The sequence below is a fragment of the Rattus norvegicus genome, chromosome 1, assembly GCF_021556685.1.
Source record: "Rattus norvegicus strain SHRSP/BbbUtx chromosome 1, alternate assembly SHRSP_T2T, whole genome shotgun sequence".
Taxonomy (NCBI): Eukaryota; Metazoa; Chordata; class Mammalia; order Rodentia; family Muridae; genus Rattus; species Rattus norvegicus.
In genome coordinates this window covers 257,615,194-257,636,068 of record NC_141534.1, presented here as the reverse complement: position 1 = coordinate 257,636,068, position 20,875 = coordinate 257,615,194, and the positions used below count along the sequence as shown (strand labels likewise).

Here is a 20,875-nt window from a genome sequence, read left to right as displayed (position 1 = left end):
TGGCTTGAACCCACATCTCCTCATGCTTACAAGGCAAGCACTCTCACCCTCTGAGCCTTTTCCTCTGCCCTTCGCTTTGAAGGCACAACCTTCAAAATCTATTTCTCACAGTTTGCACGCATGCTTTACGGTCGGACTTCGTCATCCACGTGCGACTTTCAACCTCTCTGACCCAGTGCTCACCACGCTCAGCACTTCATTCTGCTCCATTCTTTTACAAAGTAAGGGTGAAACGCAAGAAAATAGTCAAAGAATTGTCCAAATACACAATGCCACCAAGATAAAGATGTCGACACCACTGAAACTGAACCACCGGTTGGCTGGCAGTGCCAGTCTTTAATAGTCTGAAATGTACATTTGTTCATGAACAAGAGTCCAAATTCAGCACACAGAATCCAACTCAGAGGAGCCCGTCACAGTGAGCTGTAAGAAAGCCAAGTATATGAAATTTGAGGACTTCCCATAAATCAGACTCGGCATGTTTTTCCTTTCTCTGTGCAAATGTGTGATGTTTGGAATGACTGTTTAATTATCATGATTTCTTTCTGAATACAGAACATCTGTATATATGTACAGGAGGGGCTACCAGCAACACAGTGCTGTTCTTTCTTTTTCTCTTATCCTGTAGCTGTTATTGGATAGTTTTCTTCAAATTATCTAAGTTGGTTCATCCACTAATTCACCAGAAGTATGAAATATTACTTTTGACAATGGAAGAATAAATGAACAAGATGTAGTTCAACCTTCAAAGAATTGAGTCTGGCAGAGACAAAGACACAGAGCATCAGAGCAGCACAGAGCGCTGTGGCAGCGCATCCCTGTGGCTGGATATGCTGGGCACAAACGTGTGCCTGCCTGAGAGGAGGGAGGACAGAGCTGGAAAAGTCTAATCCTGCCTCAGCCTGAAACAGTTAAGGATATAGTTCCCCAGCCAGGCAGACATCCACAGGCAAAAGGCAGACGGCCTCAGATACAGTGAGTAGAGCACACGGAGACAAACGCTGCTACAGTGGAACAGTGGGAATCCTGTACTTATTTTGCACTGTAAATTTTGCAGTAGTTGAGAATTATATGAAAGGAAAAGAACTGTGAAGTAGAAGCCAGGTTCAAACTTCATTCAACCTAAAAGCATGTAAGCAACTGGTTCACAAAATAAAGAGTGGCCACTCTCATCAGGAACAGCAGCTGCTGGCTGTAGCATGGGCAAGCACGTAATTTAGGTGAGATTCCCAAGTGCTAGCTAATACTATAAAATGGTAATATCTGAAAGGACATCATTATTCTTTCTACTTCTATTTTCTACAGCTAGTAATGTTTGATAATTAAAATGAAGACAAAAATAAGAACATTTGAAAACAAAACCATTATGTGCCTACGCATACATAAATTAAGTCACCCCAGAATGATGGAAACAAGTGTGTTAAATAATAATAATAATTGGCACTCTGATACCAAGTCAGGAGGTTTAAACACACACACACACACACACACACACACACACACACACACACACACACACACGTCATATAAATATTTTTGAGACAGGATCTCATGTATTCCAGACCATTCTCAAACTTGCTATACAGCCTTAGGCTAGCCCCAAACTCATAATGCAACTGATTCTTGAGTGCTGGGATTACAGACATGCACCATCAAGCCTGGCACCTCTTTTTAAGATGTTTTACCTCTCAATAAGCAAGACAGTCTTCCTAGGCTTTAAGGAAAGCACAACAATGAGTGCAGAAGCATACATGAAAACTCACCTGCCTTTAGTACTCCAGACACTGGATGAATGAAAATGAAGCAATGCCAGTATTAACGTTTTTAAATACAGTTTTCTTTAAAAATGTCCTATGTGTGACACAGGTTTTTGTTAGTGTTGTTATTATGGGGGAATCGATGTAGGTCAGGCCGGCTTCAAACTTGCTATGTAGCCAGACTGACCTTGAACTAATGATCTTCCTGTCTCCACCTCTAGACTTCTGGAATAACAGTCATGTACTTCCACATCCCGGAGATTTATTATAATTATTGTAAATAACAGTATTTTTTCTATTGTCATTTCAGACGTAGTAAACATCAGTAGAAATAAGTCACATGCATAAAGTTAGTTTAGGGTTCCTCAGTAACTTTTAAAGAGTGCAAGCTGTCCTCACCTCTAAGTTAGTCAGACTGCTAGGCATGGTGGCACAGACCTGAAATGTCACTTACTGAGATGATCTGTCTGCAGCCACAGTGATAAACAATCCTTCCAGAACCTCGCTGCTCACACCCCAAGTCCTACATGATGAGGTGATCAGTACCTTCTTCCCCAGCTTGTTCTCAGTAAGGTTATCATTTTCTCTGTAGTCTTTAGCTATTGTGTTGTGTGAGTGTATGAGTGTGTGTATGAGTGTATGAATACATGTGTGAGTGTATGTGCAAGTGTATGTGTGTTGTGTGAGTGTATGAGTGTGTGTATGAGTGTATGAATACATGTGTGAGTGTATGTGCAAGTGTATGTGTGATGTGTGAGCGTGTGAATGTGTCTGTTATGTGTTTGTATGTGTGTATGCGTGGGTGTGTGCATGAGTGTGTATGAGTGTGTGAGAGAATATGTGTGTGAGTGTATGTGCATGTGCGTGAGAGAGAGAGAGAGCGTGTGTGTGTGTGTGTGTGCGCGTGTGTGTGTAGAGAGGTCTTAATGCACCAAGCCATTCCTGTCTTCAGGCATTTACCCAATCCACTCTCAGTCTATATAGCTATCTGGCCCTCCTTACCCCAAGTCTTAGGTTAGACCAGGACTAGTTTGTTTTATTTGTGGTGCTAGAGATAGAAGCCAGGGCCCTGTGCACGCTGTGTAAATGCTCTTGCCATTTTGCTGTAACTGCAGTCAGGTCCCTCCTGTACACAGTCCTCTGAGTCCCTGCACATTCCTTTTATAGAACCAATCAGCTCAGGGAGACCATGCCTTTGGGATTATGGCTTCCCAGCTCTCTTACTTATTTCACAATGGAATATAAATATAAAAATCATAAATTACTGTTAAATAAAATTTGACTTCTATATACACGAGGCTAAATAGGTCTTACTGCATCCCACAACAGGCTATGACACGGATGCAGTGAAGAATTAACCTCATCTAAAGAGAAATCTGCCTTTGCCCCTGGTTACAAGGAGGTGGTGTCTGGGCTCCCTGACTTCTTGTGGGTACAAGTGTCTCTGTTTGCCTGTGGACCTTAGACACTAGACATGCAATCTACATTGAGAGCTGGAAACAACACTGTGTAAGTTTTAACACCAAGAGGAGAGGGGGACTAAAGGCTTCAGTGTGGCCTACAAGGGTGGGCTAGAAACTAAAGGTTGGCCATGGGGGCAATAAACAAATAAGTTTGAATAATATGACTTTGGAGGTTGGTATATACAGCATACACCGTGGCTGAAACACTGTAATGCTATCCATTGCTCCATAGAAAGGGTGATTAAAAACTGTACATTTTAGCTTCTCTAAGATCCTTTCCTATGTCTCCTCTGGTTTTTGTTTTGTTTTTTTCAAATTAAATATTTCTTAAAGATTCTTTATTTAGGGCTGGATAGATGCCTCAGTAGTTAAGAACACTAGCTGCTCCTGGGTTTCATTCCTAGCACCATATGGTGGCTCACAACCATCCTTATTTGACTCTAGTCCAAAAGGAGCCAACACTCTCTTCAGAACTCTGCAAGCACAGCATGCATGCGGCACACAAATATGTGTGTGTGTGTGTGTGAGAGAGAGAGAGAGAGTGAGAGAGAGAGAGAGACAGATACACACACACACAGAGAGAGAGAGAGAGAGAGAGGGAGAGAGAGAGAGAGAGAGAAGACATTGAGGGACATGAGAGGAAAGGAGAGGAGAAGGGAGGCAAAGCAAGAGAAAATTCATCTAATTCAAGTCCTTAGAGGGTAAATTTCCTGCCATTTTGTGGAATCCAGAGATTGAACTCAGGTCACCAATCTTATCCACTGAGCCATCTTTCTCTGGCTCACGGATGTCTCTTTTGGTTAGGTTTAACCTGTATCCTTTCCCTGTTAATAACCTGTATCACTGCCTTCAGTAAGTTCTTTGAATACTTTCAAACAAATTATCAATCCTGAGAGTGACTGTGCCAAAAGTGAGGACAATTTTGATGAACCTATTCCCTGAGACTTTACAAACTGGTTAAACTCAATGCAACTAACTAAAAACCAAAAGGAAAGCAGGAACTGACGATACACACCTATAGTTTCAGGGTTCAGAGGGCTGAGGCGGGTTGCTCTAGACTCCAGGCCACCCTGGGTTATAAAGAGATATTCTGTCTCAAAGCAAAACAAAGGACTCTGAATTCTTGAAGTCAGTACCTTCCTAAGCAGGATACATTGACTTAAAACCAAACCAAACCAAACCAAACAAAAAAACACCTTAACAAGATAATTCACTCTGGGTGAACTGACATTCTCAGGATATCATATACTCTCCCAAAGTAAAAATGTATGCCCTGATGATAAAAGCAACAACTATTACCATGGGTCCATTCATGTCTACAGTTGCCTATAACAGATTGGGAAACCAGCATGAGAATCAAACAATCTGTTCAAGATCACAGTACTAGTGAGAAGGAAAATGGCCCCCACAGGGTCATAAGGAGAGGTACTATTAGGAGGTGTGTCTTTGTTGGAGTAGGTGTGGCCTTGTTGGAGGAAGTGTGTCACTGGGGTGAGCTTTGAGGTTTCAGAAGCTCAAGCCAGGCCCAGTGTCACTCTCTCTTCCTGCTCCCTCCTGATCTGAATGTAAGATTCTCAGCTACACAGGCAGCACCGTGTCAGCTTGTATACCACCATGCTTCCCACCATACAATGCTTTCAACTGTAAGCCAGCGCCAGCAAAATGTTTTCCATTATAAGAGTTTCTGTGGTCATAATCTCTCTTCACAACAATAAAAAACTCAATTAAAACAGTGAGTGACAAGGTATTTGAAATGATCTGCCTACTTTTAGAGTCAACATGCTTTACTATTTCCAAGTAAAAGCAAAGGAAGAGTAACATTAAACAAAGGAAAATGAAAGCCACTACTGCAGTATTGCTGAAGACCGGGAACTGTCAGCGCTTAATTCCATCCTTTCAGACTTAATCAGATATTTTCATACTTAGTTACAACTTGTCTGTGAAATTGCTCTGCACAGATAATAAATTACATAGGTTAAAAAACAATCTGGCAAATAGCTGGGCATGAGCACGCATGACATTAAACAAACTTTGTGGAGCTGGAGAGCTTAATGCTCTTTTTCAAAGGACCTGCGTTTGGATTCCAGAACCCATGTTTAGTGGCTAACGACTGCCTAGACACAATAGTTCCAGGGAATCCCATACCCCTCTGAGCTTCCTAATCCATAAGCTATGGGCATCAAGTTCTTTCATTCATTTCCTCTACAAAGTTCCATTTTCTTCTTCTACAGCTTCTTCTCTTACACCATGGAAATGATCTCTTGATCTCTAAGGAAGACTGAGAGGAGCTAGAGTCCATCAAAAAATGTAAGACCAACTGGAATACTTCAAAATGAAAACTGCATACATAAATGTGATGTATGCATACACACATGACAGTAGCATAGTAACCCAGGCATAGTAACAGAGCAGTGAAAGCGTAAGCTGCAGTTTGCACATCTGAGTTCAATTACCTAATTACTTGATTTGATTTCATGTAGGTCCACAGCAAACACTATGTTCTGAATTGCTATTTACATTATTTAAAAAATTAGTATCTGTACCAGATCTGAACCCACTGCTCCAGCTTGCTACATCCATTTGACAAAACAATTATAAAGATGTTTTAGAAGTCAGTAAGTCTGGGTCAACATTAAAAGTTAATCCCTGAAGAAATACTGAATGATATGAAATACAGGCACTGTAAAGGAGGAGAGGTGGATGTAAGTAAAGTATAGGAGAGAAGAAAGAACACACTAATGAATTAGACATACCTCCCACCAATAACCCACAGAGACAGAGAAAGTACCTGGAAAGCTGTGAGTGCGCCAGTCCCTGGGTTATACAGGCATCGCAGCGAGGGCATGCTGTCCGCCAGGCTGGAGCAGCCCAGCCACAGAGACCTGGGCATAGAGCACTGCAGAGAGAGGACAACTATGAGATGGGACAGTATGAGACAGGATGGCACAGATTACAGGAATTTTCAAGGGTTGATTGAATGCAATATTCAAGTTGTATCTGGCCTTTATGATAGAAACACTGGCAAGGGGATAAGATGTAGCCTCACTATGTAGCCTCAGCTAGCCTGGAGCTCTCTAGGTGGACCAGGCTCTGCCTACCTCTGCCTCCCAGCGCTTAGGAGAAAATAGTACACAGTGGGTTTAATCCCAGAGAAACTCAAAAGGAGCACCAGTAACCAAAAGGTAAGAGACAAAATATTACAGGTCCAAAAATCAAACATGCCATAAATTTGTATCCCTGTTTTTCTATGAATGAATACACCTGAACTAGGAAACCTACTTTTTAAATATAATGAATTGATTAATTTCCTTTTTGAACCTTAACCAACTTCTATAAGTTCATCCTAAGGTGAAAGAAACAATATACAGACTAAGCAGAAAAGAGAACTTTGTGGTTGCATTGCAATATTAAGAATGGTAAATTAAGGAACAAAATATCACAGGAGAATGTTTTTAAAAAAGAAAAGAAAAAGCATTGTATCCCTAGGGCCTGACAGCAACTAACTCAGCACAGTTTGCATATGCTTTATGTGTCCTGTTAGTCTGTTATTTATTAACCACAGTGCACACTTAACCATAGCAGCTGCCTCTTCATCTTTCCAGATGGATTAAAGGGGGGAGGGCAAGAAACAATCCAAACAGAAACAAAACAACAGGGGTAGAAGAGTAGGGAGCCTGAGAGTTGTGGTTCTAAAATCTTCAGCAAGGAAAGGATGGGATAGAATAGAGTACATTCAATAGCCCAAAAAGTACCAATTCTAATAACACTAAACACTGTTAGTCTTATTGTGTTTTGAGGCTGGGGGAGGGGCAGTTTTCAGGTGTGTGTGTGTGTGTGTGTGTGTGTGTGTGTGTGTGTGTGTGTGGTATATGTGTGTGTGGTGTGGTGTGTGTGTGGGGGGTGTGGTGTGTGTGTGTATGTGGTGTGTGTGTGTGTGTATGTGGTGTGTGGTGTGTGTGTGTGTGTGTGTGTGTGTGTGTGTGTGTGTGTGTGTGTAGGTCAGGGGTTAACCTCAGGTGGTATTCCTCAGGAGCCACCCACCTTGTTTTTTGAGATTGAACCTGGGACTTGCTCATTAGACTAGGCTGGCCAACCAGTTTATGAAGGCACATCACATGCCCTGGCAAGCACGTTACTGACTAAACCATCTCCCCAAGCTCTGCTTGGTTCCATAAGATACATATGGCAGAGTGAACTCTATATTCTTCGTGTTCCTCTAAAAATGCCCAGGATGAAGTTTTGTCCACTAGCTTGAGCACTATGAGACCTTAATAATAGCTACAATAGAAAAGACCCAACCATACTCAATAAATACATACTTTAAAATAGAAAGTCATTTCCGTAAGAAATAAAATTTTACAGAATATGATAATGGTCTCGTTCCTTTACTTCTTTAACTAACTGGTAGAAGTTGACAATGAGATGAGAAATAGTATCTCCTACTCACACTGTCTGTCTATAACTTGTATGAAAACAGTTGCTAAGCATTCCAGTCTATAGACTCCTGCTTACAGGTCACTGTCCTCATTTTACGGGTAAGGACTTATCTGCTAATGCTCAGGAACTAAAGAAATAGGACAGCCAGTCGTCCCGACTTCCTGGAGCTCTTCCTCCTGCTCTCAGCACACCTGTATCAAAAACTGGAGGACGGGGACTTCAAAAGGGATCTGCTAAAGGCTTCACTAGTCAGTACAACAAGCCAAGCAGTGTTATCACCCGGAGCTGCGACAGCAGTAAGTTCCTTCCATTCACTGCTCCAATCTCTTCACCTCAAGCTACAACCCATTTTACAAACAGCAGCTAAGTGTTGCCTTCAGTGTAACATTATGCAATTCATAATGGCTCTTGTACTGGCTGTATGAAGCCCAAGCACGTTATCAATCTGATTTCCTCTCTGCCTTCCTTTATCAACCCACCATCTCTTTCTACCCTTCCGGTTGGCTCTGCACACTGCTATTTAACTGCTTTGCTGCTCTACTCAGATCTTCTCTGAGCCCGCTCTACTCAGATCTTCTCTGAGCCCTTGCACACTTGTAATCCTGGCGCTCTTTATTTCTGTCTGCCATCTACACCTGCCAGTTACCTCTGTTACCTCAGTCCTTTTCGGCTCATCTTCACTTAAAATACTTATATTGGGAGAAGAGCAACAGAACAAAGGGGCCAGTTGAGAGGAGGATTTAAAGTTTCTGTCACTTTGAGAGTCCCTGCCCTGTATTGAGGAACCACAGATGCTTTCTTTGCTGGGACTGGAGAGATGGCTCAGGCATTAAGAGTACCGACAACTCTTCCTGAAAACAGAAGTTCAATTCCCAGAATCCGAGAATCTGATGCCTTTTTCTGGCCCCCACAGGTACATGGTACCCAGATATGCATGCAGGTAAAACATCCATATACACAAAATAAAAATGAAATCTCAAAAACTTAATTAAAAAAGAAAGATTGCTCCACTGAAGCCAGAAATAGGAACTCACACCTTTTCTGCTGGCTAGGCTAGTCTACCTACTGAACTCCAGGACAGCCAAGGCCACACAGTGAGACCCTGTCTCAAACAACACCTACGAAGCTTCACTGAAATAATTTTCATAAGTAAGTTAGATCCATAAGTTTTTCTTAAGGCTAACATTTGACAATTTACTCAGTAAGTATTTATTGAATGTCTTTCTTGTTCTGGGCACCAGATACAACAATGGACAAAAAGAAATTCTTTCCCCCCTTCTGATGCCACTCATGCTGAAAGCAGAACTTTACACATGGTAGATAAGCACTCTGCCACTGAGCTATTTCAGCAGCCTTAAAAAAAAAAAAAAAATCCCTTTCTGGAAGGAGAAGAGGGCCTGATACTGGGTGCAAAGTAAGTAAATAAATAAATCTTTTTAAAAAAAATCCCTTTCTTATCTGGGCATGGTGGCTCACAGGCTCACATGAGTAAGCCCAGAACTAGAGAGACTGAGGCAGGATGACTACCTACAGGTCCCGATCAGCATGAGTTTACACAGTGAGTCTGTGTAAATGTACCCTGCGAGCCACCAGCAGAGACAGGGTTATTAGCAAGCTGGGATCAGAAGGAAGGAAACAGAAAGAAAGGAAGAAAATCCCTTTCCTCCATGGAACGTATACACTTGCAACATTCCATCAGCTTTAAGTCACTATATACTAAAGATTGCTAATATAAAGAAACTCAGTGTTAAAGCACACTGCTGTGTTATTCTTTAGAGACATGGTATATTTATTAAGTTTGGTTAATGTGTTCTTTCTTTTTTAAAAAAAAAAAAGTGTCATTGTGAAGGATTTCAACCTGAGATCTGTATGAGAGGTAGGAGAGTGAAGGCTGGACGGAAATGCAGCAAGCACTGGAAGACAGCTTGTCAGAAGAGGCAGGCACTCACACACCCCAGCCACACCGACGCCCTCTGCACAGTGCACAGTCTCAGCCACACCGACGCCCTCTGCACAGTGCACAGTCTCAGCCACACCGACACCCTCTGCACAGTGCACAGTAGGTACTACTGGGCCTAGAACTCAGCCCACCCCCTTCACTCATCTATTTCTACTTGTGAGAGCTTCTTGGTTAAGTTTTGAAGGCATTTCTCCCATGAATTACAGTCTCCTCTGTTTTCCATAAGAATCTATGCTATGGTTACCACTTGATGAATTATTACCCGAGCCTCGTTTGTGTTCATCCTAATGTTCCTTCTCATTCACAGACCCAATCCTCCATCAAAATAACCAAAATTCTGAAAGGGGCTTACCCCAACTACTTAAATTAAAATTCCAAAATAAAATTATGATCAATAATGAGCCACATACACCCAGGGAAACCACAAAATACCAGTGTGGTTTCCAAAATAGTATTAACTTGCAAACATCACACAGAGGATGCATTCTCGATTATTACAAGACAATTGGTATGGGTAAGAAAACTGCAGTTGAATATAGTCAGATTTGTACATTATCATAAGATTTTACATATTATGGCTCAATTTAAAAACCAATTTTCAAATTGGTTTGTATTGCAATAATTAATCTTACTCATACTGGTAAATGCTGCTTAAATTGCCCAATGAGAGTTGTCCAAGTTTATGGGTCAATTTTAAACAAAGACATAATACATGTTACGTCCATCATTTAATAATATTGTTCTTGACGGAACTGACAGGCCTGTGATCCCAGATCTGCCTGATCTATGGAGTGAGTTTAAGTGAAGTCTGGGCAACTTAGCAACACCGTGTCTAACAATGAAGGGGCTGGAGATACAGCTCAGTGTAGAGCATGTCCCTAGTGTATGAGGCCTTAACGTCTATCCCTATGACTGAAAAAGAATGTTTGAAAACCCAGGCATGCTGGCACATGCCAGTAACTCCAATTTGTGAAAAGCTAAACTAGATGATGTGTCTGAGGCTGGCTTAGGGCTCTATAGCAAGACTGTGTCTTTAAGCATATAGTTTTCTAACTAAGGTTTGGGCTGGTCTTGCTTTTTCTCTTTGCAAGTTTAGAAGTTTCTAAACTTCTCTCACCCTCCCAACCTCTTTTGCTGTGGATCAAAGCCAAGGCCAGAGCCATGCTGAGACAATTCTCTGCCACTGAGTCACGCTCCAAACTCTTAGCTTTTAAATAAAAAAAATGAGTGTGTGTTTCAATCCAACAACTACAACTATATTCCCATATTTAAATATTTAATTTTTACTAATCATTAAAGAACTCCTGAATGACACACTCATTAAATGATTTTCCTAGGTAAACTCAAAGCCTCAATTAATAGATTATATCTCATCCTGTGTAAACACAGCCCTGGACAGCACAGGCCTGTTTCTTCGGTTCATTTTCTATCTAACTTCACCCTGAATGACTCCCTCTTGGCCCAACCATAGAAAGCTAGACCAAGGAGATGACTTGGCAAGTAACAGGTTTGGTGAGCAAGCCTAAAGAGTCTGAAAATTTGAGTTCCATCCACAGAGACCATGGCACATGCAGGTAAGCACAAAAACACAAAACACAGTAAGTAAAAATAAAATTCAAATTAAAAACATTTTTAAAACCTGTGGAAAGTAAAGACTTTATTTAAGCTAACCACACAGGTTCATAAGCTTTAATATATATGGACTGAAGAAATGGTTCAGTGGTTCAGAGTACTCAGTACTCTTGCAAAGTACTCTGGTTGGGTTCCCAGCACCACAAACAGTGGCTCTAAACTGTCTGTAACTCCAGTTCCAGGGGGACTTGACACCCTCTTCTGACCTCTAAAGGTACTAGGCACAGAAGTAGACAAAACACTCATATACATAATAAATAAACAATAATCTTTACATACATGGGGAGGGGCTGGAGGTGTGACTTAGCAGTTAGAAGTACTCGCCAAACTCATGGGGGACAGAGTTGTTTCCTAGCATCCACATTAGGCAGCTCACGACCACCAGCCCAGGAGATCCAACTCCCTCTTGTCTTCTACCCATAATCTTGTGGCTCCACCCTCACTCATGTGTACAGACAGACAGACAGACAGACAGACAGACACACACACACACACACAATTTAAAAATAAATCTTAAAAAAATTTAAAAGCATATGCAAAATAGAGGTGGGTGCTAAACAAGTTTCTACTAAATCAAAGAATAGGAAAAAAAAGACTGAAATGTTGCAACAAAATGTGTCTGGTGTTTCAAGAATTCAGCATCTTGTGCCTATCAAGTTCAAATCTACCCTGAGAGGCCTGAGAATCTTTACTCCTCCCCCACAAGTGACTGCCTAAAGTAATGCCTCAGGTCATCTTCACTGATAAAGGGCCATACAGGTGAAGGTCTGGCCTCGGCATTTACTACGTGAAAGCTGAATGACAAAGTCTCCTAAACTCAGGTCTCTGTTGGTCAACTTCTAGGAGTAATAGAAGCTATAATAATCAACAATAAAAAGATAGCTGCATTGAGAGTTTATGTATCCTTAAGCTATGGTAAAGAATTCCCCTTCCACTACTATATCAACTAAAAAATTCAGGCCAAGAGAAGTGCAGTTTTCCATATTCCTTGCAAAGCACTCAGGCTCTACATTACAAAGTCAATGTTCACCTTTAAAATTACATTTATTTAGCTATTTATTTATTGTGAGAGACTGTGTATGCTATGTTGCACATGTGGAGGCCAGAGGACCACTCAGGGAAAATCAATTCTGTCCTTTTACTACGTAGGTCCTGGATCAGGTTGTCACAGAAAGCAACCACCTTTGCTGCTGAACCACCTCACCTGCCAATCCATCAATTAGCACCATTTAAGAAGCCCATTTATTAGTTTACTCCCCATCTGCCATAACATGTCAGATGACCAAACCCATTAGCTTATTACACAAAACTGTAGAAAAATTAAATAAGGGCTATAAAATTTGCAAAATGTACTAGTAAGAGCAGGTTTCTGCAAGGCAGTGATGCAAGCCTTTAATCCCAGCACTCGGGAGGCAGAGGCAGAGGCAGAGGCAAAAGGTTCTCTAAATCCCAGGCCAGCCTGGTCTACAGAGAAAGTTCCTGAGCAGCCAGGGCTACACAGAGAAACCCTGTCACACACACACACACACACACACACACACACACACACACACACACACACACACACACACACACACAGAGTTTGAGGAATTGAATCCAGAGCCTTGAGTATGATAAGCAAATGCTCTACACTATCCCCTAATTTATACTCTATTTAAGGGAGAAAATAACACACACAGTAACTACAAGAAAAAGAATAAAAATAACACTGGATTAGAAAATATGTGCTATTAATTTTTTAATGTTTACAAACATTCAGACATAGGCTTTAGTTCTACTGCAATATTACTGTAAGTTATCACATATTTGCTCCTCTCTTAGACTGCCCAGATTGTTCCTCAGGAATATGACTCATGCCTTGAAAATCCCCAATATTCTCTTTGCCTCTTGAAGATCAAGATGTGGAGCTCTCAGCCACTTCCCTGGTCAGCTACCTACTGCTGCCTGTGTTGGAACATAGGCAGCATTATGGACTCCAACCCTATGAAAACATAATCCCTAAATAAACTTTCTTCTCTAACAAACAAAACAAAATAAAAAACAACAACAACAAAAAAAAAACCCATTTAATCTGGTCATGGTAAATGTTCAAAAACTGTGTCCTTAATCATCAGAGAAAAGTACAAACTACACACCAGAGAGAAATCACTGCTTACAGATTAAATCAACCAGAGTGCAAGCCCTGTGTTAGATGAAATACTTCCCCAATTATTGACCTGTATGATCTCTAATAAAGGGAGGTTAGTTAAATACCAAAAGTTGAGAGGTACCTAGCAAATGGTAAATATTTGCTCTAAACTACAACATTCTATTTAGTAAAGTATACAAAAGAGTGGCACTTTAATGCTGTAAATTTGAGGTAAGTTAGCCTGGGCTAAGATCTTGTCTCAAAGAGAAAGCTGGGGAAACATTTTGAAAGTCACAGATAATTTATTAAGAAATAGGGACCAGAGATAATTTAGGGGTCCAGGATTTTCAGCCCCTAGAGAAATAGTCCATTCATAGGACTATTATAATCATCAAACGAATGGTCATGGAAAGTTGGGGAGGGAGAAGAGAACTCAGTGACTAATAAGGAAAAAGAGGGGCAAATCAGAAATATGTCCAATACTGAATGACAGGCTGAAGAGATGACTCAGAACTTAAGAACTGTGATGGTTTTTCTTGGTTGTCAATTAACGTGGTGTTAATTAACACCTGGAATTAACTAAACCTACACCTATGAGGGATTTTTAAATTAAATCATTTGAAGTAAGAAGACCCATTTCTAACCTGAATTTAGATCCACATTTAATCCAGGTCTTTTGAGGTGGGAAGATCCACCTTTAATCTGGACCACACCTTCTGCTGGCAGCCTATATAAGGGACAGGGAGAAAGAAGATTGCTCTTTGGCTCTCTCCTAATCAAGTCCATTCCTTCACTGGACTTGCTTCATTTGGAACCTGCTTCTTCAGGATTCCAGCATATACTAAAGACCAGCTGAGACATCCTGCTCCATGGACTGAACAACTTACTACTGGACTCTGGACATCTACTGGATTTGTGGACAATCATTGTGGGCAATCATTGTGGACAATCATTGTGGACTAGCTGGACCACAACGTGTAAGCCATTCTAATCAAATCAATTCTGTAAGTTCTGTTTTTCGAGAGAACCCTGACTAATAACCTCCAAGAACACTGACTGTTCTTCCTGACGACCTGGGTTCAGTTCCCAGCACCCACAAGGTGGATCACAGCCATCTCCATCTCCAGTTCCAAAGAACTGAGACCCTCTTTGGTCATCCATGAGCATATACATGTACAGACACATATACACAGTGACTGAAGTGACTAGAAGAACGTAGTGGCAGAGACAGACTCTGATTCTAGTTGAGAGAACAATCTGATATCATGAATTGGATAAGGAAGTAAATCTCTAGTATGCAAGCAAGCAGAAATCATGGCATGAAAGTTTGAGTAAAAACCTTTAACAGGTAGTAGGACAATGTCCAAACGAGTAAGCATTTGCTGTGCAAATTTGAAGACCTAAATTCAAATCCCTACTACCCAAGAAAAACTGGAAATGATAGAGCACGGTCTGCAAGCCCAATTGATGCTGTACAACAAAATAGAAGGCAGAAATAGAACCCCAAAGATCATTGGCCAGTTGGTCTGGCATACCCAGCTGCAAATAAGAGACACCCTATCTCAGACAGGTAGACCTATACCATGCATGTATGTATCTTGGCATGAGCCTAATCTGGCTCATACAAACACAACATGTACACACACACACACACACACACACACGCACGCACGCACGCACAATACCAACTGAGAACCCCTATGATTACTAAAAATCTAATGAAAATGAACACATTTGATTGATCTAAATACCACTCTCCACTAAATCAAAGCCTTAGAACAATTTCTAATTCTAGAGCTCTAGCCTGAAAAATTTAAGATGAGTTTGGAACAACTTCTTGAGGTCCTCAAAGATCAAGAGACATGTCAAAATGGCAGAGTGAACAGAATGAAAGGCTGGAACAGAGTAAACATTTAACAGTCTAAACATCAAATAAATAGTAATAGCAGATTACAATTGTGGCAAGCAAACTTTAACATGCTCCCCTAATGGCTTCTCCCTTCTAGCGTCCATGCCCTTAGTGAGCCCCACTCCCTGTATGGGGAGGACCTAAAACCTTCATCCTAGAGGAGTCTGGCAAAGGTAATCAGATACCATGATTAGGTTACAAAAAGTTAACTACCATCTTAAAGACTGAATGGCCTGCTTGGACTGCATGATTTAATGAAGCAAAGCAGTCATACTGTAGAGGTCCACGTGGCAAGGAATAAAGGGTGGCCTTCAGTCAACCACCAGCTAAGTATTGAGGCTCTCAGTCCAATAGCCCTTGAAGAAAGAATTCTGCCAACTACCTTGAAAGCTTGGGAGTTAGTTCTTCCTCAATCAAGACTTCAAATTAGACAATCAACACTTTTGTCCCTGTGTGAGATCCTGAATTAGAGATGCCAGGTCAGCCTGTGCCCAGACCTGTGACTCCAAAAATCGAAGATATTAAATGATTCCTATTAATGTTCTAGGCATATTAGTAATCTTGATTATGACAAACACTTCACAATGACTGTGTGTATGAAAACATGTATATTATGTAAATATTTCACTTTAATTGGCCAAATATAACAGAATGAAGAAGACAGAATGGAGAAAAGAGACAGACATGAAAAATTTCCATAAAGAGGCCTGAGTCTAAGCCAAGGCATAGCACAAATCTCAATGTAATGGTCAACACTCTTGAGCTAATGGAGACTTAAAAACAAGTATGGGCCAGTGAGACGGCTCAACAAGTGAAGGTGCTTGCTAAATGAAGCTTGAAGGCCTGAATTCAAGAGGCCTGACACAGTAGAGAGAACGGACTTTCAAAAACTGACCTTAAAATTGACCTTTGATTTCCATGTGCAATACAACACACACACACACACACACACACACACACACAAATATGCATGTGTGCCTCAACACTAATAAACTAATAAACTTAAAAAAAAAGAAGGTCATTTAAAAAACTTCTGGTCAGGGATGGTAGCTCATATCTCTTAATTCCAATACAGAGAAAGATTGGGAGGTAACTGTGGACTAGATAATGAGACCCTATCTTGAGAAAACAATCCAAATTTTCATTTTTGTATATTTTTAAAAAATTATATATCTCTTTAACTTTCTCTTACCTAAAATTGCTGGGGCTAGAATTGCGGATGGGTCGGGAGGTTAGAATATTATATGTGCATGAACTTATTGAGATAACTTAAGGACAGAACCCAAGCTTAAACAACTTCCTAATTTCCTATGGCTACACACGAGTCACTTTCGCCGTCTGCTATGTCTTCCACCATTGCTGGCTGCTGTCTCTCCCTTACTATCTTCACCTTTCCCTCAGACTTTGTTCAACCTTTATTCCCAAATTTCCAGTCTGAATTATCAGTATTTATAAACTATCCTAGCGGGGAGAAACCAACACAACTAAATACTCTGCTATCTACAGATAAACCAGCAACAGATGAGCAGCCACTACCCTAGGAAGACACGACTGACCACAGCACACATTTCTCTGACACAATTACCATGAACTAGAGAACTGGCAACAAAAGACATTTATTACTGTGTAGTTATAGTTAACATACTATACTAATTAAAATTCAAACTATGCTAATTGGTATTACTTAACTGAATTGTAGTAAATGCAATTTCTGTAAATTAGAGTGGTGCAAAATGAGAACTTACAGAACTTAACATTTAAATTGAGCGTTTGCTTTGGGATTTTTTATTTTGCTGAGAGAGTATCTTACTATGTAGCCCAGGCTGGCTTAGAGTTCACTATAAAGGACAGGAGATACAGTTAGAGGGCATCTCACATGACTGTTACAAGTAAAGAGAGGCTCTGAGTAAACGACAGACAGCAGACTTCAAACCACTATGATGGTTTGAACATGCTTGGCCCTGAGAGGCACTAGGAGGTGTGGCCTTGTTGGAAGCCTTGTTGGGAGTAGGTGTGGCCCTTTTGGAGGAAGTGTGTCACTGCAAGGCTGGGCTTTGAGACCCTACTCCTAGCTCCTAGGAGATAGTCCTCTCCAGGCAGCAGCTGGATCAAGAGTTAGAACTCTCAGCTCCTTCCTTCTCCAGCACCATGTCAGTCTGAATGCTGCCATGCCCCCACCTTGATGATAAAGGACTGAACCTTTGAACCTATAAGTCAGCCCTAATTAAATGTTGTCCTTTATGAGAGTTGCTTGGTCATGGTGTCTCTTCACAGTGATGGAAACCCTAACTAAGGCAACCATGGTATCAGCCACAAGCCAGGAACACCAGGTTGGCTATGGGAAGCAGTATCTTAAGCTAATGCTAATGCACAATGGCAGATTATGCAGTCCTAATGGACAGAAATGAGGTGACCCATAGAACTGGACTAATATTCTACAGGGAGGGGCAGCTTCCATCAGTAACATAAGGAAGGAAACCTAGGGTATAGTAAGACTATATACTTGAAGAAACCCACAAGAGAATTTATAAAAGATACAGAGATGAGAATTGAAGAGCATGTATCTTGAAGGAAAAGCCTTCAGATAGCTCAACAGGGAACTCACCTTCTCAAGTCTGTGCTTGAGTATGAAGCTCTTTTTAACAAGTAAAACTCTACGGAGACCAGGCAAACAAAGACAACAGAGCCTAAAGGCACCACAACTAGAAATCACCCAAACCCTGGGGTTTGTGGGGGGTGGGGTGGGGTGTGAGGGTGGTAGGTGGGGGACGGGAGTCTTCTGTTCTGACTAGCCAGACTAAAGAAACCTAAATGAGACATTCAAAAGAAACTAAAGGGGTTGGGGACTTAGCTCAGTGGTAGAGTGCTTGCCTAGGAAGCGCAAGGCCCTGGGTTCGGTCCCCAGCTCCGAAAAAAAGAACCAAAAAACAAAACAAAACAAAACAAAACAAAACAAAAGAAACTAAAAATGCAACTTAGCCCCAAGAAGCCACAAGAAACCTATCCTAACTAATCTGAAGACTCCATGACATCAGCATAAAGCTGATTTGCCAAAAGAAGTTCAATAATTTCTAAAGGGAAAATAAATACAGATGTTAAACAATATAACGTTCAGTGTCCACACTAAACTGAAGGTGGACATGGTGGCACAAACCTGCAACCCCCTCATCAGGAAGCTAAGAACAGTTTGGAACCTAGAAAGATTTGTTCTGCTTCAAAACAAAATGAGAAGTTTCCAAAAGAAAAATACAAAAGCTGAAAAGGTAGTTTTACAAGATAGGATTTTTCCCCCTACAGATTAAGAGAAAAAAATGAAAAAATAAAAATATGAAAATTAAGTCGGTAGGTAGTAGCACATGTCTTTGGTCCCAGCACTCAGAGGCAGAGGCAGGCAACTCTGAGTTTAAAAGTAGCCAAGTCTACAGAGCAAGTTTTAGGATAGCCAAGGCTACACAGAAAAACCCCGCCTCTAAAAACCAAAAGCAAAAAACAAAAAAGGAAGGAAGGAAGCAAGCAAGCAAGCAATACACAGAATGATGCACCAAGAGGTGGAGACTATGAAAATAACAGGACTGGAGAGATACTGCAGAGTTAAGAGCACTGAGCCTTCCCAGAGAAACAGGGTTCAATTCCCAGCACCTACACAGCAGCTCACAATTTTGTGTAACTCCAGTTACAGTCTATCTGTGCTCACACAAACACACATGAAGGCAAAACACCAATGCACATAAAATAAAAATAAATTAACAAGCCATTAAAAAAAGAAAAAAAACCTCAGTGACTTTTATCTATGAAGTAATGTGACATGTATGTATGTATATATGGATATATATAAACTAGTGTAACATGTATAATTAGTCACAGAGAAAACATGGGGAGAAGGGCAATAAACAAGCAGAGAAAACTGCAACAAAAAAAAAAAAAAAAAAAAAAGCAGAAACTATCTGTGGGTTAACTCCCAGTAAAGTGCCTGTGTAAACATGAAGCCCTGGGCTTCATTCTCAGCACCCATGTAAAAAGCCATGCATGGTGGTATGTGTTGCTGGTTTTTTTTAACTGTTTATTTATTTTATGTATATGAGTACACTGTTGCTGTCTTCAGATACAGCAGAACAGGGCATCAGATCCCTCTACAGATGGTTGTGAGCCACCATGTGGGTGCTAGGAATTGAACTCAAAACCTCTTTAACCTCTGAGTCATCTCTCCAGCCTGGTGGTGTGTGTTTACAAATACCACGGCTGGAAAGGTGGAGGCAGGCAGAGCTCACTGAGAAGCTGGCCTATGCTGCCTCAAAGAATTAATAAAGGGCTCTTGAGAAGTGATACCTGAAGCTGACTTCTCGACTCTACACATATGTACACACCTTCACATGGCACATTCACAAATAACTTTTGTGCAAAATAAATGTTGCAAAATTAAAAGCTTGTCTTGTATGTAGGAAGCACTGAGTCCAATCCCAGGTGTGATGACAAAAACAAGGAGGAAGAGGAGGAGGAGGAGGAGCAAGAGGAGGAGAAAGAGGAAGAGGAGGAGGGAAGAGGAGGAGGGGGAGGAGGAACAGGAGGAGGGAAGAGGAGGAGGGGGAGGAGGAACAGGAGGAGGGAAGAGAAGGAGGAGGAGGAGGGAAGAGGAGGAGGAAGAGGAGGGAAGAGGAGGAGGAGGAGGGAGGAGGAGGAGGAGGGAAGAGGAGGAACAGGAGGAGGGAAGAGGAGGAGGAACAGGAGAAGGGAAGAGGAGGAGGAGGAGGAGGGAAGAGGAGGAGGGAAGAGGAGGAGGAGGGAAGAGGAGGAGGAGGAGGGAAGAGGAGGAGGAGGAGGGAAGAGGAGGAGGAGGAGGAGGAGGGAAGAGGAGGAGGAGGAGGGAAGAGGAGGAGGAGGAGGGAAGAGGAGGAGGAGGAGGGAAGAGGAGGAGGAGGAGGAGGAGGGAAGAGGAGGAGGAGGAGGAACAGGAGGAGGGAAGAGGAGGAGGAACAGGAGGAGGGAAGAGGAGGAGGAGGAGGAACAGGAGGAGGGAAGAGGAGGAGGAACAGGAGGAGGGAAGAGGAGGAGGAGGAGGAAGAAGAGGAGGAGGGGGAGGAGGAACAGGAGGAGGGAAGAGGAGGAGGAGGAGGGAAGAGGAGGAGGAGGAAGATGAGGAGGAGGAGGGAAGAGGAGGAGGAACAAGAGGAGGGAAGAGGAGGAGGAGGAAGAAGAGGAGGAGGAGGAGGAAGAGGAGGGAAGAGGAGGAGGAGGAGGAGGAAGAGGAGGAGGGGGAGGAGGAACAGGAGGAGGGAAGAGGAGGAGGAGGAGGGAAGAGGAGGAGGAGGAAGATGAGGAGGAGGAGGAAGAGGAGGAGGGAAGAGGAGGAGGAGGAAGAGGGGGAGGAGGAGGAGGAACAGGAGGAGGGGGAGGAGGAGGGAAGAGGAGGAGGAGGAAAAGAAGTAAAAGTAAGGGGTTGGGGATTTGGCTCACTGGTAGAGCGCTTGCCTAGCAAGCACAAGGCCCTGGGTTCAGTCCCCAGCTCTGGGAAAAAAAAAAAAAAAGTAAAATAAAGTTCCTAGGAAAAGTTCACACCGGAAGCTGAGACAGAAGCTTGAGAACTTCTACAGC

At 41.9% G+C, this 20,875-nt stretch overlaps 1 protein-coding gene across 23 annotated transcripts in view; it reads right to left on the bottom strand.

Moving 5' to 3' along the window:
- Positions 1-20,875, bottom strand: part of Btrc (beta-transducin repeat containing E3 ubiquitin protein ligase) — a 168,831-nt gene that overhangs the window by 105,942 nt on the left and 42,014 nt on the right. For 16 of the 23 annotated variants that reach the window (NM_001007148.2, XM_087575254.1, XM_087575272.1 and 13 more), the window contains 1 exon segment: positions 6,009-6,116. The exons of the other annotated variants lie outside the window; for them this stretch is intronic. In NM_001007148.2, coding sequence (NP_001007149.2) covers positions 6,009-6,116 — 108 coding nt within the window. 23 annotated transcript variants of the gene reach the window in all.